At 61.3% G+C, this 25,657-nt stretch overlaps 1 protein-coding gene across 10 annotated transcripts in view; it reads right to left on the bottom strand.

Moving 5' to 3' along the window:
- The window catches only part of GSE1 (Gse1 coiled-coil protein), a 310,266-nt gene that overhangs the window by 13,530 nt on the left and 271,079 nt on the right, over nt 1-25,657 (bottom strand). For all 10 annotated transcript variants that reach the window (XM_031658044.1, XM_021932241.2, XM_009196979.4 and 7 more), the window contains 7 exons: nt 13,924-14,123; nt 8,376-8,548; nt 7,842-8,039; nt 6,928-7,119; nt 6,201-6,505; nt 5,258-5,585; nt 1,111-1,730 (listed from right to left, as the gene is read on the bottom strand). In XM_031658044.1, the coding sequence (XP_031513904.1) occupies nt 1,111-1,730; nt 5,258-5,585; nt 6,201-6,505; nt 6,928-7,119; nt 7,842-8,039; nt 8,376-8,548; nt 13,924-14,123 (2,016 nt within the window). The remainder of the gene's footprint in view (nt 1-1,110; nt 1,731-5,257; nt 5,586-6,200; nt 6,506-6,927; nt 7,120-7,841; nt 8,040-8,375; nt 8,549-13,923; nt 14,124-25,657) is intronic.

Genomic DNA, 25,657 nt, shown 5'->3' on the forward strand with positions numbered 1-25,657 from the left:
TGAGCACCTGAAGGCCAGTTCCTTTCAACCGAGGTGGAAACCAACATTAACCCAGTCCTGGGGCTTCGCAGGACCGCAGGCACGAGGCTTCCCTGGGATCCATGGCTCCCAGGGGCCTCCAAGTGGCTGGGTGGTCCCCTGGGCCGACAAGACCTCCCTCCTCCCCCTGGCAGGGAACCACTCATCATACAGGCCTGGGGCTGTGTCCACAGCAACACAGGACTGCCTGTGCGCACGCACTCCCCCATGCTGTGGCCATCTGAGTCCATCCCCTGGGAGGGGACAGGCACACACAGGCCTGAGCTCTCAAAGGCACAGAGAACAATAGCAGAGCCCCTTGCCCGGGGCACTCGGGTATTTCCCTCCTCCTTTACAAAGTGAGCAGGGGAGAGAAACTCGGCTGGGCCCTCCATCCAGCCTAGACCAACAACCAGGAAGACTGCCTGTGCCCCAGCTTCTAGTGGAGAGAAGGCTGAGCTCAGCACTGGACGGGACCCGAATGTTCAGCGTCAGAAATGAAACTGGGCAGGAGCCCCTGCTCCCCTCCTCACACCCAGGCCTGCTCGGTTGCTCTTCCTGGCTCTCTGGAGAACTTAGGGAGCCGCTGGCTGAGGACTCCCCCTCCCAAGCAGAAACAGGAATGAAGTGCCTGACCTCCCATGCTGACCCAGGGCAGCGCCAGCTGCCGCCTCCTCACCCCTTGGCCCACCTGCTGCAGCTGGTGACAGCAGCCCCATATGTGGAGCCCCCGCTGGGCCAGGGCTGGCTCTCCTGTTACGCTGCACTATTAATATTTAAAACTATCATATTAGCCTCCGGCTCATCACTTATTCATCGTGCTTGTCTGTGGAACTGTCTTTACAGGCGGGCTTTGATTTGGCTCTTCGGGACAATTTGCATTGAGGCAGGACAGGCACAGGGATTAGGGTCTGCCTCCCCTACAAAGGTGTCATGTTGCTACACAGAAGCCAGTGCACTTGCCACCTGGGGCCTGGGACTACCCCAGGCAGAAAGCAGGAGTGAACGGAGGGGCAGGGGGCTGGCATGCAGGCTCCCCGTCCCCACTGTGCAGCTCTCCCTGAGCAGGTCGGGGTCTGTGGGGAGGCAGACCTTTCTCCTGGGCCTCCCGCCGCCTGCGCTCCTCCAGGTCCAGCTTGCTGACCAGCCTCCGGCGCTGCTGCAGGAACTCATCGTAGATGTAGGCAGGGTCGGGGGCCCGTGGCGCTGGGGGCCGGTAGGGCGAGCCAGGCTTCAGGGGTCCGCTGAGCTCCCCGAAGGTGGCCGCCTGTGGGAGGGAGGCCCGCTGCTGGCCCAGGATGGTCTGGGTGGACTTCTCGAGCTCAGCCAGGAAGGGCCCAGGCCCGGGCGGGAAGGGCTGGTGCTCCAGGCTCCCTCCCTCTCGTGGTGGCGGCGGAGGTGGTTGGTACTTGTCCAGGGGGGCAGGCTCACGCTTCCGTGGCCCCTCCTCTGCTTTCTCCGGGCAGAAGACCCGCTCCACCTTCACCAGCGGCACGGCTGCCTGGCGGCTGGGCTCAAATGCAGCCGGATGGCTGTGCACAGAGTGGCTCTCGGCCCGCCGCGTCTCCAAAGTGTTGTCCATCAGGGACACGGGGTTCCAGAGGGCCGTGGGTGCAGCATGGAGCTGGGGCTTGGGCGAAATCAGAGGTGGTGGCCCCCCAAAGTGCTGCGGAGGGTCGCGGCCACCTGGCTCGTGACGGTTTGGTCCTGGCCTAGGGAGTGAAACCAGCCCGTCAGTCAGGGAGAAAAGACCCTTCAGCCACCCATAGGCTTCCCCGGCTGCCTGCCGCTCCTAAGATGACCCGGATGGCACAGCCAGTGCCATCAGAGAGCCAGTGCCAGTGGGGCTGCAGGGAGGGGCACATGCTCCACCCCAAGGACCATGGTTTCTGTCCTTCATTTTTTTTTTTTTTTAAGATATAAAGACTTGGCCGGGTGCAGTGGCTCATGCTGTAATCCCAGCACTTTGGGAGGCCAAGGTGGGTGGATCACGAGGTCAGCAGTTCAAGACCAGCCTGGCCAACATGGTGAAACCCCATCTCTACTAAAAATACAAAAATTAGCCAGGCATGATGGCGGGCACCTGTAATCGCAGCTACTCTGGAGGCTGAGGCAGGAGAATCACTTGAACCCGGGAGGTGGAGGTTGCAGTGAGCTGAGACCATGCCATTTCCCTCCAGCCTCAGCGACAGAGCAAGACTCTGTCTCAAAAAAGGAAAAAAAAAAGAAAAAAAAAGACTCACTCTGTCACCCAGGCAGGAGTGCAGTGGGGCAATCTCAGCTCACTGCAACCTCTGCCTCCCAAGTTCAAGCAGTTCTCCAGCTTCAGCCTCCCAAGTAGCTGGGATTACAAGTGTGCGCCACCACGCCCGTCTAATTTTTTTTATTTTTAGTAGATGGGGTTTCATCATGTTGGCCAGGCTGGTGTCAAATTCGTAACCTCAAGTGATCCAACTGCCTGGGCCTCCCAAAGTGCTGGGATTACAGGAGTGAGCTAGCACGCCCAGCCCTCCAACACCTGCGGCAGGTGTGTGCAGGCTGTTCCAAGAGGACAGGGAGGTTCCCAGCCTAAGCTGCTAGGGAAGGCAGAGACCCCCTCAGGCCTGGGACAGACCCAGTTTTGGTGGAGTTTCCCAACTGCTTGCCTGAATTCCCCTAAGGGCAAGCGCTCATCCTCACTTTCCATGGGGAAACCCACATATGCTGGGCTGTGGCCCTGCCACCAGTACCCTCCTCCCGCTGTGCCTTGTAGGGACACAGGGCAGGCTGGCCACCTTCACAGGGTGAGTACTCCTTCCTCCCCACTGTCCCTGCAGGCAGCCACGAGACAACCTTCCAGTGCCTGCCCAGCCAGAGCCAAACCCACTGTGAAATGGAGATCCTCCCAGTCAGTATGGGGCCTGTGCCGCGACTGCCCCCCAGTGGCCCCTGTCAGAACTGCAGCGACCCGAAGTGTCCCGTGGCAGAGGCCACCAAGTGTCTTCAAGGACCCAGGCTAAGGCCTGCTGAGGCAGGGAGGGAAAGAAGGGATTTCTAACATCAGAACCCTTCCATTAAACAAGAAGCTGCCCCTTAGCTGCATTAAATGACTTGTTTCCTCAGTGCAATTAAAACAAGATTTAATCTACTCAAAGGCCTATTTTTAATATTGTCTTTCCAAAGTTTATTTTTAAGAGATGGGTCTCGCTGTGTTACCCAGGCTGGAGTGCGGTGGCTGTTTACGAAGCAATCCCACTACTGATCAACATGGGAGTTTCGACATGCTCCACTTCCGACCTGGCCTGGTTCACCCCTCCTTAGGCAACCTGGTGGTTCCCCCGCTCCCAGGAGGTCACCATATTGGTGCTGGATTTAGCTTGGACACCCAGTGGGTATAGTACACTACAGCCCAGAACTCCCGGGCTCAAGCGATCATGGACCTCGGCCTCCAGGGTAGCTGGGACTACAGGCATGTGTCACTGTGCCTGCTATCTTTCTGTTTTTTAAAGGGAGATATACTCACAGGATGTCTGGACCAATACTGCACAGTGACCCTGGGCAAGGCTTGAGGGGAAGGAAGAGGCAGAGGCCACGGCAGGCACGTGGCCAGGCTCAGGGATCTCTAGCTTGCCCAGGGGGCCCTATTTAAACAAGGCTCTCCCTAGTTATTCCAGACTCCAGGCCAGGGGACAAATCCGATGCTGCTGTCCCTCTTAGCAGAATACAGCAGGGAACCACAGGAAGAAGCTGTGTCTTAAGTAAACAGCAAAGGAATAAAACCTGCAGGAAATAAACGTGTCATGTGCCACCACAAGCACTGAACAGTTTTCTAGCATGGAGCATGAAGGTCCTGTCAGGCCCCCAAGTTCCCAATGCGGTAAAGCCGCGTGTGCAGCCGGCCACAGGGCACCACCGCAGCCAGGGGAGACTCGGCCCGGGCCAGGCCCTGCTTCCCATCATGCCCCCGGTCCTAATGGGGCAGCTATACTGGCTGGAAGCAGTCCATGGGTGGGCAAAGTCACAACACTGTGCTGGGGCCCTGGGGAGCCCTGAGGAAGAAGATGCCTGACAGGAGTCAGGGCACCCTGATGTTATCAGGCCATGCCAGATGGGAGCTGACTGCCCTCAGTCCTCTGGGTAGCAGGCAAGGCTGAGTCTGACAGGCCTCGGGGACTGGGAGAGGCAGAAGGGACCTCACTTCTGCCGTGCCAGGCAGCGTGAGCCACAGAGAGACTCAGCTGTGGCCTGGTGACAGTCACTCCCAGTCAGCCCTGATCAGTGTGGGTACATTCCCTCGCTGCCCTACTGGATAACGGAGGCAGGCAGAAGGGAGGACAGATTTTAAACCGCAACGCGCTTTCGTCCCAGAGCTCAAGGCTTTCTTCTCCCAGGACAGCACCACAGCCCTGAGAGCTGGAAAGATGCTCAGAAATCATCCTATCCACCCTCCTTTGTGGACAGTTGAGGAAAGTGATGCTCAGGGAACAGAAGCAGTGTCCCTAGGTCCCTGAGCTGGGCCTGGAGCAGAACTATGGAAGCCTGGCAGGTCATCCCCACCAACGCTGGCTGAGGGTCTTAGCTCAGCCCTTCAGAGTGAGCCCTACGAGGATATGAGGTGGGGGCCTGGGACCAGCACAGCCCCAAGGCAGGTATCCCAGGGCAGGCAGGAGCAGGGAGGCCTGGGGGCACTGGGTCCCAGCTCAAAAGACCTGTCTGCAGCCAGGGTCCCAAGGACCACCACACAGGTTCCTGGGAAATGCTTTATAAAGGGCTAGAAAATGGGCATGTGTTTTACTATTACTACAAAAGCAATAAAACTCATTTTTTCCCTTAAAATCAAAAGCTGTCTCCTTCTTGTTAATAATAATAATAAAAAAAAGGCCAGGCTCAAAAGCAGAGGAAGATGGAGAGAACAGGTATTACTAGTAATTAAAGCTTCCACCTTACAGTCTTCATCTGCTGTGAATGGCCTCCTGGGAACTGGGCCAGGCTGCGTGGGCAGGGCCCTGGCTCTCAACATGGACTTGACTGGTCTCTTTACTTACTGGTGGGGATTCCTTTGAGCAACCCATTTTCTTCTTCAGTCTCAGCTTCCCCATAGGCAAGACAGGCATTATAACGTGAAGATGAAAGAACAGAAATGAAAGAGGCAGGCAGAAATGCTGGGGCAGGATGTCGGGCAAACAGGAGGGGCTCAATGCTCGCTGAACAAATCGGAACGTGAAGGCTCAGCCCTCCTTCCTTCCTGGGGCTCACTCACCTGGTGGTGCTCTCTGGCCTGTGCTCCGCCTCCACCGGCACCGGGGGTCGGCCCATGTCCAGGTGCTGTTCCAGCACTTGCTGCCGGAACTCCGACACCTGAGACTGCCGGTCCTCCTTCTCCTGCCGCAGCCGCCGCTGCCGCGCCAGCCACTTCTCCTCCTCGTTGGTGCGCTGGATCAGCAGGGCTGTGGCAGCACTGCTGCTCGGCAGAGAGAAGATGCCGTGGTTGGAGATGAGACTGGGCACCGTGTGGTGTGGGGTGGGCACCGGATGCAAGGGGTGTTGCACAGGCTTGGGCGCCTGCAGGCCAGCATCCTTCAGCTTCTCTGTGGGGAGAAATGCAGTCGAGCAGGGTCTCAGTCACGTGGGCCAGCATGCTCCCTTCCCATCTTCTCTCGCCCAACTGCCCAGAGAAACCAGAGCCCTTCCAAAGGGTTCTTCCCCCAGCCAGAACCAAGATATTCAAAAGGGGCCCTATGGGAGCTTTCGAGAAGCAATGTCCTGTCCCTGGAAGGAAACGCTCCGTGCTGGCACAACTCTTGCCCAGCCAGTGCGGTGCCAGAGCCAGCTCACACTGGCTCAAAGAACAGACTATTAAATTTCCGGGAAACATGTAAAAGCCGGTTGTTATTACTAAATAATTGTTTCGTAAACTTACAACGAAATAAATTACGTTAAACTCAACAAAGCACTCAAAACTTATCCCTTCCTAATGCCCTGGCTACATTTCACAACTGTCCTCCTGGGGGTCACCTACATCCACTGTGTCTATATTGCATGCCAACATGCCTCTGCTCCCTGCTCCACGTCAGCCATGCCACGCAGGGTGAATGCAGTTGGGCAACATTTATACCACGGCAACCGGCAGGTGCTGTGATTCAGGACTCCTCCCCACAGGTGGCCGAGACCTTGCCCAGCATAACCCACCCACGCCCAGGCACCTGCTCGGGTTGGGGTCAGCTGCTCCGAGGGCTTGCCCCGCTCCTCAGTGGTATGGCCACGCAGCCCATGCAGCTCGGCCACAGGCAGGAAGGCGGGCTCCAGGGCCTTGGCGGCCAGCAGCTCCTTCTCCCGGGCCCGCTGCTCCCGCTGGCGCTCCAGCTCACGCTCCTTCTCACGCTCACGCTCCTTCTCTTGCTCGCGCTCCTTCTCGCGTTCGCGCTCACGTTCCTTCTCCCGCTCGCGGTCAGCCTCACGCTCACGCTCACGCTCCCTCTCCCGCCTTAGCTCCTCGTCCATCTGCAGCCTGCAGCACATGGAAAGAGTTGGGGGCTCTGCTGCACCAGGAGCAAGAGAGGGACCTGGGACAGGTCCTTTAAAAGCATAACCAGGAAGGAACCAGGGCACTAATCCGAATAGCGAAGGGAGCAGGGTTTCACTGGTGCAGGAAGAACTTAAGGTCCACACAATCAAAGCAGCTTACAAAACCCCCAAGCACCCCCGAGAGCTCCTCGGCCCGCAGGTTTACTGCAGGAGACCACGGCTACCGAGACAGGCGCTATTTCAGAGCACAGAGCCTGAACAATCATTGTCCCATTTGGCAGGTGGACAAACTGTGAGGACAGGCATGGCCAAGGAGTCCACTCAGGTTCCAGCCCAGGCTTTCTGCCCAGCTGCCATCAAGGGACAGGGAGGGCAGAGGGGCTCCTCGGCCCGAGACACACTTACCTCTCAGCACTGAGGCCGGACATGCGCTCCGAGTGCAGCGCTGCCAGGGATGAGTGGGAGAGCTCGGGGGGGTAGCGGACCCCGGAGAGGTGGAGGTGCATCGCTGATGGGTGCAGCGGGGGCAGGGAGCCGGGGGTGGGGATGGGGTAGAACGGGGACCTCAGGGCGGACAGGCAGTAGGAGTCATCCATCCTGTGCGGAGAAGACAGGGCCATGAGCAGCAAACCAACCAAGGGGAAGAACCAGCCCTGTGGACAGGTGTGCCTCAGCCAGGTACACACACCTGCCTGAGCGTGGGGAATGCGACAAAATGGCTGGGGGTGAAGACCATGCCTGCTGCTAACCCCAAAGTCCCTTAATGCCGGAGGCTGCTAGGTGCCGACAGCTTGGGGTTCCAAGGCACTGCTTGCCACCTCCTTTGGCTCAGCACAGAGCGGTCAAGTGCCCAGGCCCTTCCAAGGCTGGCCAGTAGGCTGGGCTGCCCTGATGTGGGGCAGTCTATGTCATGACTCCAGGCCCCTCTGACTAGGATGTGCAGTGCTTCTCCAGGGACCCAGGCCATGCCACAGGGCCACAGGGCCACTGGGCTCTCCTGCTACATGGCAAAGCATCGCCCCTCCCATGGGTAAAGCCCTGCTCTCTTAACAGTGACTTGCTGTCAGTGGACCCGCAATGAGAAGGGGAGGAGCCAGGGATGACAGCAGTCACCAAGGGGGACTGTCTACAAGGAGGGGACCCCTAATAGGCCATCAGGGCTGAATTTGGGCTCAAAGCTGGGGGCAATTTCAGGGGCTACTCTAGACACTGCCCTGGGAGCCTGGCCCCAGGTTGTAAGAAACCCCTTCCCCACCAGGTTCCATCTTGCCAGGAACAGACGAGCCCCCACGTGAGATGGTGCGCGGGGGATGCCTTACCTGAAGGCCGGGTGGGGGAAGGGGTGTGGGGCCAGGTAGCTGGGGTGGTAGTAGGCTGCAGCAGTGGCCGGGTCCAGGCCGAGGGGAGGCAGCGAGGACATGCGGAGGTCGTCAGTGGTGTGGTAGGGCCGGAAGCTTCTCAGGTAGTCCTCGGTCACGGTGCTGGGGGGCACCACGTGGTGCACAGGCCGCTGGAGGCTGCAGGCAGGGACAGTGGGCAAGGACAGGTGAGTGGAGACCTGCTCCCGCGTGGGGGGATGGCTAACCTCCCTGCATTGCCCCTGGCACTCAGTCGGCACCCAGACTCCTGGCACCCAGAACGAGGACGGGGCTTAAGCAGTGGGGGAGCGAGCTGCCACCGCCACCTCAGGGTGGAGGGGCACAGACAGGGCTGCAGTCCCCAGAGCGAAGCGGCCGACGACCATCTGGCGGACACAGCCTCATCTGTGGAGGCCGCAGGCTGCCTGGTGATGCAGACCTGAGCGCTGTGTCCCCACCCGGCCGCCTCACCGAAGGCCCCGCCGGCCAACTTACTTGAGTGGTGGGAAGCGGGAATCCTGCACAACCGAGCTGGGGGAGAGGCCGAAGGGGTAGGGGGTGCTAAGCAGGTGCGAGGGGATGGCTGGGCCCCCTGCCTTCTCCTGGGGGAGCGGGGGCTCCACAATGAGGCGTTCCCGACCTCCACTGCTGCTCCTGGAGCCGGCGTCCTGCGGGAGGAGAGAATCCGGTCAGGGCAGGAGCCTGGTATAGGCCACTGCCCACAGGACAGAGCCAGGTCTCCTGACTCACGGGAAGGCTCTAGATTTAGTTCATGTTCTAGAAACATCCTTTCCCTAAGGCTTTCTACACAAAACATGGTGCATGTGGCGTGGGAAGCAGAACCGTAAGGAAGGGGATGTGGCTCCGACAGGTCTGGGGTGAAGCCGTCTCGGGGCCGGTCTCCCTCCCTGGGCCTCCTCAGTTCAACAGAAGAACTAGAACCACCCCCGCCACCCAGAACCACAATGTGCACAGGTGAAGGGTGCAGGGCGGCAGGGGTTCCTGCCTCCACCATCGCTGGTGTGGACATCCAAAGGTCACACCAGACACACACCAGGGCAAGCAGACGCTGTTGGCACCCAGCACGCCATGAAGCGAGTGCCACGATGTAGCCAAGACGTCAACAGCGCCGACAGCTGCCCGCCTGACCTCAGATGTCCTGGTCCCGGTGCCCACGTGGAGGGCAGAGGCCATAGGAAGCTGGCACTGCCCCCGGGCTGAAGGTGCTGGTCTGCCCCCAACCAACTCCTGCAGCGGCCCTGGCCCTGGCCCTGGCCCTGGAGTCCACCAGAACAGGCAGCAGCTGGGCCCTGACTGGCCAGCTGGGGTACTGGCCTTAACACACACGGTGGGGCAGGGAAGGTGACAGCTCGCCTGTCCCAGGCTCCTGGACAGACAGTGGACCTGGGTGTAGCTGGGAAGGTGACCCAGAGGACTCAAATGAGGGGTCTGCTCTAGGCACAAAGCAGGAGGAGGCAGTGGCCCAAGGCCCACCTCTCTGGCTGAGGTCCCTGCCAAGTCCAAGGATAGGCCGTGCCACCCCCAGCCACACAGAGGCCACCCTGCGCACCCATCCATGCAGGGTCCAGCCCGGAGAAACCAGAGCGTGAAAAGGTCTTGCTTGTTCCTGTTATTCGTGTGACTGAGCGGGAGGCAGAGCAGGGCTCAGGGCCGCCCAGATTGGGGCTGTGCTCTAGACTCTGGATGGCTGCCAACCCAGGTGTCACTCTGTCACTGGGGCAGCCACTCTCAGCCCCAGCATCTCCCCCATGTGGGGACAGCACTGCCCAGGCCTACCCTGACCTGGGGGTATCTGAGGGCCATGGCCCCGCTGGCCCCTCCGAGCTTCCCAGGGACGCAGAGTCACGGGAAGCCGGCCCTTCCTCACGTTCCATGTGGCCGTGTCCGGTAACGACTGCTGATCGGCAGGCCGTGCTCCTGAAGAGCACCAGTCCCGCTCTGCCTCCCTGAGCCACGAAATGCCAAACACCCCAAAAACAAGGAGGCTGTGGCCGTCTCCCCAGAAAATCAGCAGGAATGATGGCCCAGGGGCTCTGAGACCTGCCCCACTGCGGAGAGGCGTCTGTCTCCCAGGGGCCGTGCCTGTGTCCCTGACCCCCCAGCCCCTCTTCCTGGGCCCATCCATCTTCACGGCGGCAGACGGTGGCCCGGCAGCAGCACATGGCACCCGCGCAGAGGCAGTGCAGGCAGCCCCGGCTGGCGCCTCCCCCACTCTCCACCCTCCAGGAGACAGTCAGCGAGGATTAATTGGAGGAGCTGCTGCCACCGCCGCCTGGAATCTTCAATGAGAGGCAGCATCTGCTCCCTTCCCGCGGGCTGAGCCCCAGCCCCCCTTCTCTGCAGGGTCCTCCTGGGTTCACGACCTCTGACCTGCCCTTCCAGGGTGCTGGTCTCGAGGGTGGGAGGTACACATGAGCACTAGCGCCCTGCGTGGGGCCGGGAACTTCCTATTGAGGGGCCAGCGCCTGGTCTTGGGGTCTCTAGCCTGTGTCAGCAACCGGGGTAGTGGGGGAGTGGCCGAAAGGCCAACCTGACCTTGGGCCATCCTGTCGTGCCTCGTGCACACATCAATGGCATGTGCCCGTCATAGCACCTGCTCAGAGGTCAGCGGAGCTGATGGCGCAGCTGTGCACAGGCATGCGGGGGACTCAGGGCAGCGGAGTTGATGGCACAGCTGTGCATGGGCATGCAGTGGATGTACCAGCGGGGGGGGGGGGCCTGGACATGGCAGGTGCATCGCCAAGCTTGCCCGTCTACCCCAGCCCCGTGAGGCCATTTCCAGGCTTGGCTTCTATATCCTGCCTCACGCCCCTACCCTACCTGGCACAGGGCCAAACATCTGAGGAATGGAGCACGAAGCAGCATCTCTGTCCCCAGGGCTTGGGATGGACTGAACTAGACTGAGTGGCCCCTGGCCCCCCAGCATCCAGGTAGCACACCCCAATGAACACCAGGCCCAAAGCTAATGGGCCTTTGAACTCCCAGAAAGGGCCGTCATTTGCTCAGGCACCTGGGGGACCTGGACTCCCCCTCCCAGGCTGGTGGTGAGGCCTCCAGGACAGGAGGGAGACGACAGCCAAGGAGCTCAATCATCACCCAGCCCTGGGTGGCCAGACCCGACCCGAGGACGGCACCCAGGGAGAAGCTGCCGACAGCCCAGGCCTGCCGCCCTCCTCCGCATGCTGCCTGCGTTGCGGGCCGGGTCAAATGGCAGAGCACAGGGCCCCAGCCGCCCCGCCACAAGGAGGGGCCTGTCCTCGGCCCAGACACGGCCCTTGAACCCCTTTCCCCTCAGCCGAGGACAAAGCCCTGCTCGCAGGCCAGATGGCACCTTCCTGGCCTGGTTGAGGACAAACAGGGAGTCCAGGAGGCTGGGGCGCAGCCAGCAGGCGGGGCAGGGGCCCGGTGAGCCAGACCCAAACGTCTGTGGCTTCCGTCTGGCTGGCACCCGGCCAAGCCTGGCACAGACACCTGGGAACTAGGTCAGCGGGGCCTGGAGTGAGGCACAGGGCTGCCCCCCACCCAGGCAAGGCCCGGCAGGCTCGGCGGCTACCCCCAAAGGCACCCCGAGAGCAGCAGCCAGGGTCCCACTGCCGTCTTCACAGACAGACCCATCAGGGCACATCTGTGGGCAGCTTTTCATTTCTGAGCAGCGGCTGCAGCCGCAGCTGCAACGATGAAAGAAAGAAGGCGGAGGAGGGGCAGAGGGGGAGGGGGGAAGAAGGGGAGGAGGCAAATCCGTCATTCTCCGGTGATTAGAGCAAGGGTTCCACAGTCAGACAGGCAGGACATGCCCTGTTAGCTTTAAAACAGGCTTTTTCATCTCATTTCTCCTCTGGCAGCTCCCACTACCTGGGAGAGCGCGGTGACCCCGAGAAGGGGCCGAAAAGCCTCCGGCCTGGCGCCTCCCACCTGCATCTGCGGGCTCGGAGGCCCCTCACGACTCGTGGCCAAGGCTTTGGGCAGCGTGGGAGGGGAGCCCTGTCTCCGCCTCCCCGCTCCCTGAGAGGATTAAATTCCCCGCTGAGCCTCTGTGCCCGAGTGAGCGGGGAGCCGTACATCACCTGCTAATCCAGCTCCCAGCCCCACGCCTTCCCTGGTGGCACCGTGTTCCATTAAGCGCCGAGGTGGGAAACTGCTGCAGCAAGGGCTGTCACGCCTCTGCTCTGCCCTGGGCTTGCTCAATGTTCCCAAGGCGGTAAGGACCCTCTGAGGAGGGACCAGCTCAGAGTGGAGGCATCACCAGGGAAGGCGCTGGAACCCCCTTGAGGAGTCCTGGGCCTAGGCCAGGAGCTCCAGTCGGGGTCAAGGCAGTGGCTGGGTGCAGGGTCCCGGCCGGTAGAGGCTCCTGGTCCAGGCTGGGGCAGGGAAGCGGCCTCCCGTGAGCTGCGGGCGTGGGCACCAACAGCCAGGCCGCATTAGTGGGGCGCAAGGAGCCTCAGCTGTTTGAGTCACGTGATTCAGGGCCCCTGTGGTCAAGGCTGACCCTGAGGGGTGGCCTCTGGATGCAGCGAGGTGGTAACAACTCCCTCATCCTCCCTCAAACCAGGACCAGGGCCGCCTTGGGCTGCTGCAAGCCCTGTGGGGTATGGAGGCCCCTCTGGCCTGGGTCCACCCTCCATGCCACGCCCTGCCCCGCCGTCTCCAAACCTCACATGAAGGATGAGTGAAACTAAGAGAGGCTTCGGGGGCAGCGGAGGTCCAGCAAGATGAGGACCCCGGGCAGGTTTGTCCTCTTAGCCAGGGAAGGCGTGAAAAGAAGCAGAGGCAACGTCAGGCCCCCGGGGGCCCAGTCCAGGGCTCCCAGGGATCCCCACTGCGACCCTGGATCAGGGCCTGCCCGGCGGCTGTCACCTGTGGACTGAGGCTGCTCCCTTCCCACACCTCTGGGGATAGAGGACAGACAGGACCTGATGATGACCAGGTGGCTCCAACGCCCATGTTCCCCGCCCCCCCGGCCCCCGGGAGAGAGGGCTGGTGCAGGGAAGAACCGCTCCCCTCCTCCCCACCTTCTTTGTGGTTTAATTAGTATTTCCAAGTGGGGCCGTCCCTCTGGGAGCTCAGCAAAAAAGTCCAGGCGACAGCGGCACCGGAGAATCGTTTTTAATTGGGAAGGGCCCATTCCAGGCTGCACACCAGGCATGCGGGGCTGGGAGAGCTGCAGGTAGCCACCCAAGGACGCGCCAGCCCCAGGCAGGGGCAGAAGAGCAGCTCCCAGTGCCAGCTCCTTCCACACAGGCAGGCCCAGTACAGCACGAGGGGCGCACGGACATGAGGAGCCCCGAAAACTTGGGGAAGGGCCTCCGCTGGGAGCCCCAAAAGTAAGACAGAAACACAAAACCCACCAGATGTCTTGTTCCGATAGCTTCTGGGCTGGGATCTTTCCTACCTCAATTCTTTGTTGAGTTCACACACTGTGACAGTCACAGGTAGTCTGCTGGGTGTTCGGCGTGCAGATGCCACTTTACGGCTTGACAGTGCTACAGCTGTGAACTGGACTTCCACCCCCACCCAAATCCGTGTGTTGGAGCCCTGACGCCCAGGGCCTCAGAGCGGAACTGCATTTGGAGACACAGTCTTTAAAGAGGTGACTAAATGAGAATGAGGACATGAGGGTGGGCGCTAAACCAACGGACTGGTGTCCTTACGAGACGAGATCAGCACCCAGATGTGAAGACACCACAGATGACCCAGGGAGAAGGCAGCCACCAGCAACCCAGGACAGGCCTCTGGGGAAACCAGCCCTGCCAGCCCCCAGATCGTGAACTTGTGGCCTCCAGAACAGAAGAAAATAACGGGATACCCCCAGCGGGTGGTTTCTTCCGACAGCCGCACAGGGCCTCCAGGAGGGTGCTGCTGTCACTCTCACCTCCCATTGCAGGGAAGGAGACGGAAACTCAGAGTGGGGGAGGGGGCGTCTTTGGAATTTAAACTCAACCTTGAAAGCTCCAGAGCCCCCAACGGATGCCTGAATCCAGCCTCCCCTCAGAAGATGCTGGGCTCCCTGCCCCGCCCCACTCACCTGCCGGCTCTCGCTCCTCCAGACGCCATTGACGGTTTTGGTTGGAGCGATGGTCACCACGGGGGGTGTGCTGGGCACGCTGTGGCCCCCAGGGGGGACGATGATAGGGCCCATGGGCACGCGCTTGGGTGTGCTGGCAGGGGAGCTATGGTTGGTGGCCGGAGAGGACACGGGGGACGACTCGCTGCTCAGTGAGGACCCTGTGGAGGAGAAGACGGTGGTCTGAGCGGGAGAAGCAGTGACAGCTGGGGACCTGGGTTTCAGCTGTCCCCCTGCCCCAAGTGAGGCACCCAGAGCACCAGGTCTAGCAGCCTCGTGGGCCCCCACCCAAGACAGGCAGGCAGGAGACACTCCTCCTGAGGCCCAACTGGGTCAGCAGCTCAGTCTACCCCAGGCACTCCCTATCCCTTCGCCCCACTCTCCCTGGTCAAATGGCACAAAGCACAGATGCTCTGGTGCCCAGGGCCGCCAACCGCCACCAGACAGGAAGGAACCTGGGCAGGGCAGGCAGGACCAGCACCTGACAGCCCTGAGTGACAGACGAAGGCGGCACCTTTCGGGACAGACATGGAGCCCCGGAGTTAGAGAACACACGTGTTTCTAGATGTCGTGAGCCAGTGGTCTGTAAACATCCCAGGACACACAGGCCAGCCGGGCCACGCACCCTGCCCCGCCGAGAGGCAGCTCCACACGTGAGCAGCAGAGACCCCAAGCCTCCAAGTCTTCCCAGGGAGCCCCATGTGCTTGGGGGATGTGGGTCACAGGAAACGGTATCCCCTCTGGGGGCTCCCGTCAGACTGGGGAGACAGGGGGCTGGAGGGTGGCAGGAAACAAACATAAAAAGTGGTCGGCACTGGCTGCGCGCGGTGGCTCACGCCTGTAATCCCAGCACTTCAGGAGGCCGAGGCGGGTAGATCACGAGGTCAGGAGATCGAGACCATCCTGGCCAACACGGTGAAACCCCGTCTCTACTAAAAATACAAATATTAGCTGGGTGTGGTGGCAAGCACTTGTAATCCCAGCTACTTGGGAGGCTGAGGCAGGAGAATCGTTTGAACCCGGGAGGCGGAGGTTGTGGCGAGTGGAGATCGCACTGCTGCACTCCAGCCTGGTGACAGCGTGAGACTCCATCTCAAAACAAAAAAAGAAGTGGTCAGCACCCCTCAATGGGGCCCAGCCAAGCAGGGACGCAGTGCGGTGGTGGCTGAGGAAGCCCAAATGGCAGCCACTCAGGGTGACCCTGGGAGAGTTTTATTTTTACATTTCAGAAACTGAGATGTAATTCACCATCTTTAATGATACATGTCAGGAGGTTTGCTTAGGTTCGCTGTTCACAACCACCACCACGACCTACCCCAGAACTCGCCCATCATCTCACAAAGAACCCCTCAGCCCCCCCGGATGCCGTGGGGATGGAAGAATGGGTGGCTGCAGCCCTGCTGGTAGCAGGGGGAGGGTGCAGGGCAGGCAGGGGGGCTCAGGGCCTGGGTGACAGATGGCTATAGCCAAGAGGATACCCCAAGGGCAGGGGGTGCGGACGGGCAGGTGCAGCAGGGGTTTGGACAGGGGAGGACAGGGAGAAGTGTTCCCAGGCTCTAAGGGAGGGGGCTCCCTCCATCACGGAGCAAAACTGCCTTCTCAGACCAGGGCTCCCCTCTGTTGCCTCCCTCCCACCCAGGTCAGAAAGGGACCAAGCGTGTGTGGTAGCAGGGGTGAGGGTGAGGATGTCCAAAGGCACCTGCTCCAAGAGTCCTCCTATCCCCAAGCAGGTGCCAGCCTCACTTCCACAGCCCCCACCCCCTTGTTGTGGGGGTCAAGTCCCCGTGACCGAGGCCAGAGCAGCTCCCCAGAGGCTGGGGCTGCTGGTGGGGCCTGGGCCTGGGCCTGGGGCTCCAGAGCTCTGCTGCTTCTGGGTCAAGAGCCCTGCCCAGCCTCACGAGGCTCCGGGGAGCACAGCTGCACACTCACACCCCCGACTCCAGCTGACCTGCGGCCTGCAGGGAGGAGACCCCGTGCCGCTCACACAGTTGTGGACTTGCACACAGGTCAGTGTCCAGCTCACCCTCCCCAAGCCCCCTTCCCAAGCCCCTGACACAGGCCTAGGGAAGCTCTCCATCCCCAAGAGCCAAACACAGCACCCAATCAGTGTCCAGCACAGGCCAAGGTCCTCAACAGGGCAGGCCACAGAGGTGGCCCTGGATTCTATGGTATCACAGCACAGTGTCCGCTGGGGCAGGTTCCGGCAGGAGCAGACACACGTCCACCCACCAGCAGCACCGTGTGTCCAGGCAGCCACCCATCACAGCCGCTGCGCAAGCTCACACCCGGGTTCACGGGGACAGGTGCTGCCGTCTGAGGCGGTGAGGTACAATTGGGCACCTGCTGTTTGCAAAAGCCCCACTTGGGAGGCACCTGCAGCCCAGGGCATGGCAGAAGCAGGGGTCAGATGCCCTTTCCAGGAGAACCCCAGCCCACCAGCTCCCGGCATCCTCCCCGACTTCTGTTCCGAACTGGCCTTGGTTCCGGGCGCAGAAGCAGCGTCATCCCCGCTTCACTGCATCCGAAGTGGGCACACACACATTCACCAAAGAAAACGGCTTACAGGGGGTGCCCAGAGTCGTCAGGCAGCCAAAGTGGCCTCCGCGGTGTGACGCGAGGGGGAGGCTCCACAGGCATCCCCATGTGGAAACAGAACTTTGTTCTCCCAAAGGTGCTCCCTTGGGGGGGGGGCAGCTGCCTCGTCCCCAGAGCACAGTCCTGTCGTCTCCTGCAGAAACGCTATCTGGGCCTCTTTAATGTGGATTCCTGGCTTGTGTGCAGCCTGCAAAACTGGACAGGGCAGCCCCATGGCAGACACTCAGTCCAGCCACATTGGCCATGCCCCAGAGCAGCCCAGAGGCAGTCACACTCTGCCCAGCAATGAACTGCGCAAGGCAAGGCCCCCACCTCATCACGCTCCCACCCACCGCGACCTGGCCCAGGTAGGGAGGGAGGCTGAGGGCTGCTGCCCCTGAGGCGTGACCCGCCCCCAGGCCCCCAGATGGACTAGCCACTCACTCACTGCCCACACCCCGAGAACTCCACCACCCCAAGTCGGCTGGGCCAACCCCTGGGACTGGGCACTGTGCCGGCGGGATACTAGATCCACCTGAGGAAGGGAAACGCTGGCTGCAGGGCAGGGCACCATGCCCCTCACCTCGGGGGCAGGGGGCGGGACAGGAGAACAGGCCTCAGCCCTCCTATCTGTGGGTTCGTTCTGCACACTGGCGGTCTAGCTGCTTTTCTGTACGTATTTAGATTTTGAGAAAAAGTTCACTTAAAGTTTTTGGGGGAAAAAACCAAAAACCAGGGAAAGGATCTTTCTTTCAAAAAAAATTCCGTGGAATCTCCATGGCTCTTCGGTTTCAGTTGTTACCGTTTCACTGAGCTATGATTCCGTCCCGCGTAACTCACCCACCCAGCGCACGGCCCCCCGGTTCCAGCACGTTCAGAGTTGCGCGACCATCACCACAATCCATTTTAGAGCATTTCCGTCACCCCAAAAGGAACCCGGTACCCACGAGCAGCCACTGCCCTCTCCCCCAGGCCCCGCACGCACTGGCTTTCGTCTCTGTGGGGGGGCCTGTTCCGGAGACCTCACATCAAGGGAATCCCACCGCGTGCTCTCGTCTGGCGTCTCTCACTGGAGCCGCGTTTTCACGGCTCATCCACATGGCAGCACCTAAGAGAATCTCTCCTTCCTGAGGCTAAGTGACAGTCCACCGTGTGCCTCTGTTCACCCAGTCCTTACTGGTTTGCCCTCAGCTGGTGGCATACAAGCTGGGCCCACCTTGTGGCCACTGTGAACAGCACTGTGCCCACCATTTTTTTTTTTTTTGAGACAGGATCTCACTCTGTTGCCCAGGCTGGGCTGGAGTGCAGTGGTGCAATCACAGCTCGTTGCAGCCTCAACCTCTTGGGTTCAAGCGATCCTCCCACCTCAGCCTCCTGAGGAGCTGGGACTAAAGGCATGTGCCACCAGGCCCGGGTAGAGTTTGTTTTTTTTTTTTTTTTTTTTGTAGAGACAGGGTCTCGCTATGGTGCCCAGGCTGGTCTCAAATTCCTGGGCTGAAGCGATCCTCCCGCCTCGGCTGCCCACAGTGCTGGGATTACACATTACGAGTAACTGTGCCTGCCTCACCACTCTTCTTCGTGGGATGCCCTCCTGTGCACCGGGCCCAAACCCAGGGTGACCCCATCTAGATTCCAGTAGCTGTGAGTGGAGGAAATGTGGACATCTGTGCTCTGGAGTTGAAAAAGGAAATAAAACCAAGACACCAAGAGCCGCCACCCCGTCGAGGCAGAGGCTGCTGAGAGCTCACGATCCGGGCTCCTGCTGCCCAGGGGAAAAGTTGGGGCCAACGGCCAGGTGGGCTCTGGGTCCTCCCTGGGGACCGGACAGACAGCGGGGAGGTGGGAACAGGAGCCCCACCATGTGGCAAGCCTCAGGGACCTCAGACTTCTCTGTACCCCAACTCTACAAATGGGGAGAACCTTGCAGCCCATGCCATAAGGGGGTACAGAGACCCCGCACTGCCCCATCCCTCTGAACCCCACTTCCCAGAGAGACCCCTCGCCATGACCAAGGCAGCCTCCACTCCAGAGTCTCTGAATGAGCCTTGTTTCTAAGCACCAGTGGGTGAGGAAGTGCGAGGAGGACGTGAGCGGCGGGCAGCTTCTCTGGGGAAGGGTCTTGCCTGGGGCCAGGGGAGGCCATTGACACTCAGCGGCCTAATCCCTGCCGGGGGCTGCTACTCACCAGACCAGCCAGCTCAGCCTCGATCGATGCCCCCGCAACGCCAGGCCCATTAGCGAGGCTGGCGCCTGGCCCTCGAACCCTCATTCTCACCGCGTGGCTGGAGCAGGAAGGTCTGTGATTGCTGTAATTAACTGGCGGTATTCAGCCAGGAGTTAGTCAATGAAACGGATCCGGATTGGAGATGACAAGAGGCAGCCCGCGTCCGCGTCACCTCTGCTGTCTGACCTCGAAGATTAGTGCTGAGGCCCATGGGCAGATGTAATTAACAGCTGACACCCCAAAGTCAGCCGGCGAGTGGACTGAGGGCAAAAACAGGACTGCAGCACCACAGCAGCACCTGTCAGCCACCCAGGCTCAGGCCCACCCCGCCAGGCAAAAACCACTGGCACCCCCCGAAGAGTCATCAGTCTTTAAGAGGCGCCTGGGGGCCAGGCCCCAGGACCACTCTCAGGGCACTGGAGACCGAGGCGGGCGTGGCCTCACTGCGGTCAGGCCCCAAAGCCACAGGCCCTGGCCAGGCCAGCAGCGAGCACGGAAGGAAAAGGGAGGGCAGGGCACTCTGAGGGGTAAAGACTCCCCGGCTGAGCTCGGGCACAGGCATTCCCCGGCCGCCGTCCTGCACGGCCCCGACCCACCCCAGAGCCTGGCCCCACTGCAACCACTCAGGGGAACGGCGGAGAGAACAGAACGGTGACTAACGGACGTGCTTCCCTAAAGAGAGTCCCTGGAACGTCTCTGTGAGATGCCCACTCCCACAGCCAGGGCTGCCCACAGCTTAGCAGGGCCAGAGCCCCAGGGGGCGGCTCCGGCGTCCACAGCCCATGCCTAGCCCATGCCTACTCCATGCTGCCGATGGAGACACAGATGAGAGGCAGTTTGAATAGGCAGGTGAGTGACAGACCCATCACAGCCCCTCGGAAGGAGGGTCCCCAGCTGCAATCTGCCCCCTGCTTTCAACCATGCAGGGGCAGGTGCCGGCCAGGGTGGGAACCCAGGGGACCCTGTGTGTCTGCTAACCTGGGGGCTCTTCCTGTCATCTGTTCTGTCCCGAAGTCAGTGTTTAAAAGTTTCTTTTTAATTAAAAAATATTTTCAGAGATAGGGTCTCTCTCTGTTGCCCAGGCTGGAGTGCAGTGGTGCAATCATGACTCACTGCAGCCTCAACCTCCAGGGCTCAAGTGATCCTCCCACCTCAGCCTCCAAGTAGCTGGGACTATAGGCGTGCAGTATCACACTGAGCTCCCAGCTCAATCTTGAAACAGCTCTGGGCAGAGTCCACTGAGCAGGAGCCTCAGCGTGCCACGTGCCATGACTCTGGAGTAGCCAGGCCAACAGCGATGCCGGCTGGGCCCTCGGCCAGTGTGGGCTGGAACAGCTGCAGGGCGGGCGGGGCAGGTCCATAGAACCTGTGTCTGCCCGGGCTGCTCCTCCACTCTCTACCCTCACCTACCGAGCTGTTTCCATTCAAAACCTGGGAACCCAGCCCTGGTGGACTTGTGGCGACATGGACGTGGAAAGGAGCCTGGCCAGAGGAGGTCCAGTGCTTTGCCCGGGAGGCCCAGAAGGCCCATGGGAGCCACAGGAAGCCACCAGCCAGTGAGTAGGCAAGTGGGACAGGAGCCGAGTCACCCCAGCCGCTTTCCTTGAAATCTGCCCAGCTGAACGGGAACAGCAGACCCCAAAGGAAAGAGCCAGTCAGCTCCCTGCCCACTGGGAATCATGCGGGTCTGGGAGGTGAAGTCCCCATCGCACAGGTGACGAGAACAGGCTGGGAGACCTTCTGGAGTCACTGCAGCCCTGGCACACGGGACAGCAGGCACACCACAGCGCAGGGCTGAAGTCACGCCACGACCCCCTGCGTCCCAGGGAGACGTGGGAGACGAAGTAGTAGCAGCCGCCCTACGTGGCTCCCAGGACGGGCCTCTCCCAACCTGCGGCCTGCGTCCACCCACGAGGCCCCACCTCACAGCTGCAAAGGGTGGGGGACTGTCAGCCAGTGGCGGGCTCCCATACCCACCCTGCCATCGTGTGCCACAGTCATCAAACCCAAACTGACAATGGGAGGTGTGGGTTTCTAGCTTGAAATGCATTTTGCCGGGACCGATTATTTGCTGAACAGCGTGAGCTGAGATGCTGGACCCTGGGAGCCGGATAGGGCCGGGAGAGTCCGCGTGAGGCCACAGGAGCTGAGATGGGTACCCCGAGGGAGGTGGGGCATTAGGGTGAGGAGGAAGAAAGAGGCACAGTGGTTGCGAGGAGGCAGAGGGTGCATCGGGGAAACTGGAAAAAAATCACCCTTATATCCAAGTGGCTAGGGGAAGCCTTGCCTCCATTATCCCAGGACAGGCCCCCACCAGCTGACACGCCAAGTACTGGGCCCCTCCACCATGCCCAGGGCTCCCCACTGTGCAATGCGGAGAAGAGGTCAGGATAGGTGGTGGGGTCCTCTCCACCGGCCTTGCTCCCCTCCGCCCCTGCCCCCCGGGCCAGGAGGACGGAGGGGCACGCTGAGGACGCCACGGTGCTCACACCTGCGCTGGAGACAGACCGGCTCCAGACGCCTGCAGAGCCACCGCCGCCGCAGACTGACACCCACGCGAGGCGCGCCTGCCAGGCGGGATCCTTCCTCCGTGTTTGTTTTGCTGTTTTCTTTGAGAGGCAGATTTCCGAGGCAGTGGCAGAAAGGGGGAGCCTCTCCCCCGCCCAGGCCGGCTCCACGGCGGAATCACTCCCACGGCAAATCACGAGGAAGGCTCCATGGTCCCTGCCCACTCAGGTGGGATCCTGGTTTCAGGTGGCACCAGGGACCAAACAGTAACCAGATCTGCCTCCCCTCTCGCCTGCAAAGCCAGTGACAAGACGAGGCAGGCAGCCAGCAGACACCACCGGGGAAGGCGGCACAGGGCCCCGCAGGCCTTGATGACAAGAGAGCAGTTCCAGCCCCACTGCCACCACCCGTCAGCCCCGTCCCTGTGGCCCAAGCTGGGCTCTGGGTGGCTGGGCCACTCCTGCCGCAGGTAACACAGCGGCTAACACCTGCTTGGAGAGGCCTCTGGCAGCTTCCAGGGCAGGTACCATGAGCCCCTTGGCTAGTGTTAAGGGAGTAAAGTGTGGGCAGGGAAGCCATGAGTCCCAGCCACTGGGCTGGTGACAAGAAATGGGGTGGGAACAGGCTCAGACTCTTGTGCGTCCAACCCCAGCTCTCTGCACCATGGGTGGTGCTGGGGTGAGGTGGGGCTTCCTCTCCAGCCAGGAGCACCTGCTCAGAACTGTCCTCCAGATGGCAGCTCTCCCAGCCCACCTGGGAAGGCTCTGGTGCTACCCTGTTCCCAGAGCACTGGCCTCCCAGAGCAAAGGCCCACAGCATGATCGCCCCCAACTGTTTCCCAGGGAGGAGGTGCCCGGTCCCAGGTGCTGCCTCTGCCTCCTGGAGCAGCTGAGGACACGCAAGGCTCCCCGTACCTCCGCCCCCCGCCGCCTTGGCAGACGGGCACTGCGTCCCCGCGGGAGGCTGCTGCCTGCTGCGTACGGCAAGCAGATGCCACACAGCTTGTGAGGGCGCCTGGCAGCAGCCCTGGCTTCGTCACACAGCAGTGGGGGCGGCAGTGGAGGCTCCACGGCCTGCCCTCTGCAGGGGCCAGAGGGGAAGGGCCAGAGACACCCGGCAGCCCCCAGCCTGGACAGCTCCACGGCAGGCCCAACAGCTGTCAAACCCCAGCCCAGCTCAGGGCTGCCTTCAGGGTGTGGAGCTGGGGAGCCTGAAGCACAAGGCCTGGCTCCAGGCACAGGCGTTCCTGTGGCACCCTCGGGGCAAACACCTCTTATTCAGTCAACAAGCACCTCCGAGGACAGGGATGACGTGGGGATCCCGACACACCCGCGAGGCAGGCTAGGCCTGGTGCCCAGGAGGCTCAGAGGGGGGTCAAAATCTGTCCAGGGCAGGGGGTGGGACATGGGGCTGGGACCCACCCCTCAGTCTTGGGACTCCTAGGCTGGCATTTCAGATGCCTATCGGGGTGGTGGGGTCTCTCTGTGCAGAAGAGGTCCTGGCAGGAGAGGCAGGGAGGGAGTCCTCTGCTTGTACCCAAGGACCCGGTGCCACCTGAGAAGCCTGGGCTATGGCAGGAGCTGGTCCACCTGCATTGGAGGGAGGGCTGGGTGGCCCCGGGGACATCCCTTTGGTGGCTGGCACAATGTGGGAGGAACAAAGAGATCAACAGCCACCAGGGCAGAACAGGGTCAGGGACACCTGGGCTCAGACTGGAGCCTGGGTCGGTCACTGGGAAGGGGCCGGGGGTGCAACCCAGGCTCAACTCGGGATCACGCCCAAACCTGCAACCCAAGGCTCCTTCCAGAACACGCTGCATGGGGCTTGGGCACTCCAAGCCCCCCTTTCTCCCAGGAAGTCAAGACAAACAGGCAGCCACCCGGCCCTGCCTGCACCCTGCACCACTGGGAGAAGAGGAAGCCACCGCAGGCTCCCGGCCCAGAGCCACTGACGGGGGGAAGCCATGGCAGACCCACACCTTCCCACCCCACCGGGGCAGCACACACCCTCCCTGGGCAGATGATAGGGGTCACCGGGGTAGGAAGGAGAGTGGGCAGAAGGCGTGGCAGTGGGTGGAGGGGTGTGGGAGGCCACGTAGGAGGTGAGGGTGGCAAGAATGGGGAAGGTGAAAGGAGGCAGCATCAGGGTAGGGGGCAGGGAAGGGAGCCAGGGTGGAGGCCTGCTGCACTGACGCTCATGCCACCATGCCCAGCTGCGGCTCATTCTCACTGAGGCCCCACAATTCATGAGATAGAGACCTGCTCCTCACCCAAGAAACAGCGGAAGCTCAGAGAGGCGAAGCGGCCTGCCCAGATCACACAGCAAGGAAGGAAGGTGGGGGTGTGCATCGGCGATTCCCAAGCGTCCGCCCTCGCCCAGGGAGCCCCGGCCTCGGGAGTGAGTAGGTTAAACGGTCAGGCTGGCGCTGGGGATGGGTGTCTGGCCCCGTGCTGGTGGGCGGGTGACTGAGCTTTGAAGATGAGAATACATCTCAGCCTCCAGAAATATAAATCCCAGCGAGGGCCTCCTTTTCCTCTCCTTCCTAGCCTTTCTCCTGGGGCAGCGCACGCCACAGCTTCGTCTGAATTGAATTTTTAAACCGCACCCTTGAGACACAATGAGAGGAGAGACGTGGAGGCAATCATGGTCAGATGGCAAAAAATGAGAGGCGCTTCCAGAAGTCACCAGGCGCGCACTGGAGAGGAGGGTCAGTGTGAGTGAGAAAGAAGGCTGCCGCAGGCGGCCAGGGCCCGGTGGACCCCCGACGAGGGGCCTCATGGGGCAGCACAGCCTCTGCTGTTCCCTGAGTGCGCCAGCCCTGCCACCTCTCCTGCCACCTCCCCCTGCAGCTCTGGGAGCTGCCCCGCTTCCATCCCTGCCCCCTCTGCCCGGGACGTGCCATCGCCAGGAGGCAGCCCTGGCTGTGGGCCTGTGAGTTGGCCAGCTCAGCCGCTAGCCCGCAGGGGCTTGGTGCTCTCTTGGGCACCTGGCAGGCACCAGAGGGACCCCGTCCCCTGGGAGGTGTGGCTTTCACAGAGGCCCAGTCTCCCTTTCTGCGGGGAGGAGGCTATACCTGTGTGGCAGGGGGCTACGTTGTCTCAGGCACGAGTTGGGGGTTGGAATTCCCCACACCACTTACAACGTGAGACCCGGGCAAGCCGGGGGCTCAGTTCTCATCCACCAGAGGCGAAGGCTGTGTGAGCAGCACAGCGAGCCCGCCAGGGGCACAGCAGGCGCTCGATACACAGCTACTGCCGAGATGAAGGCAAGGAGGCCCTCGCTGGTCCACCTCCAGGATGGAGCAGAAAGGCAGCTGGGGGTTCGTGGCCCCACCCGGGTCGTCCCACCACGAGAGGCAGAAAGGGCTGTCACGCCACAGACGGCCCACGAGGACCAGGAGATGTCATACTCAGAGGAGTCCAGACACACGCCGCGCCAGCCCCTGTGTACGAAATGCCCACAGGCACGTCTACAGAGTCAGAAAGCAGACAGCAGCCGCCAAGGGCTGAGGGAGGACGTGGAGGCTGACAGCAAATGCCACTGGGGTTCTCTTAGGGGTGACCTAAATGTTCTAGAATTAGATAGTCACACACTGTGTACGAAAATCACGAAATCACGCACTTCAACAGGGTGAATTTTATGGCATAGGAATTATAACTAAAAAAATTTTAAATAAAAAATCCAGACCCCTCCCACTGCCAAGTCTGCCGAAGGTTCCCCCTGCTGCCCTCTGGCGCAGGTGGGGAAGTAGCAGAGGGAAGCTGGAGGGCCCACATGTCCCCACCATCACCCAGGATTCCACAACCCGCAGGGAGGCAGGGTCAGCGCGCTGACGGCCAGGCAGAGACTCTTGTGCGCCAAACGCCAGCTCCCTGCACCAGGGGCAGTGGTGCTAGGGGTGGGAGGGGCTTCCCCTCCAGCAGGGACCACTGGGACCACCTGCTCAGAACTGTCCTAACAGTGGCTCTCCCAGCCCACCTGGGAAGGTCCGGCAGCAGCAGGACCCAGGCACGACCCCACCCGCTGCGGCTGCCGTCTTGCGACTTGACCTTTCTGAACCTCGGCCTTCTCATCTGCCCAAGGGGCCTGGGAGGGCTGCCGGCCAGTTCCACGGACGGGGAAAGGTGAGGTCAGGGTGGGTGTGACTCCATGAGAATGCGGACCAGGTGCACTGAGTGGCTGAGGTCACGAGAACGAGTCACCCAGTCCCTCCTCATCCAGACCAAGGCCTGACCAGTGATGACCAGATGGAGACTCATCAAAATGGAAGTGGGGACAAGGGCCCAGGCCCAGCTAAGGGCGTCGCAAGACCCGAACACTGCTCCACAAACCTTGGCGTTCCCAGCTCAATGGGGGTGACTTGGGTAAGTGAACCAGTGGGCACATAGC

This window comes from Papio anubis, chromosome 18, assembly GCF_008728515.1.
Source record: "Papio anubis isolate 15944 chromosome 18, Panubis1.0, whole genome shotgun sequence".
NCBI classification, from domain to species: Eukaryota; Metazoa; Chordata; class Mammalia; order Primates; family Cercopithecidae; genus Papio; species Papio anubis.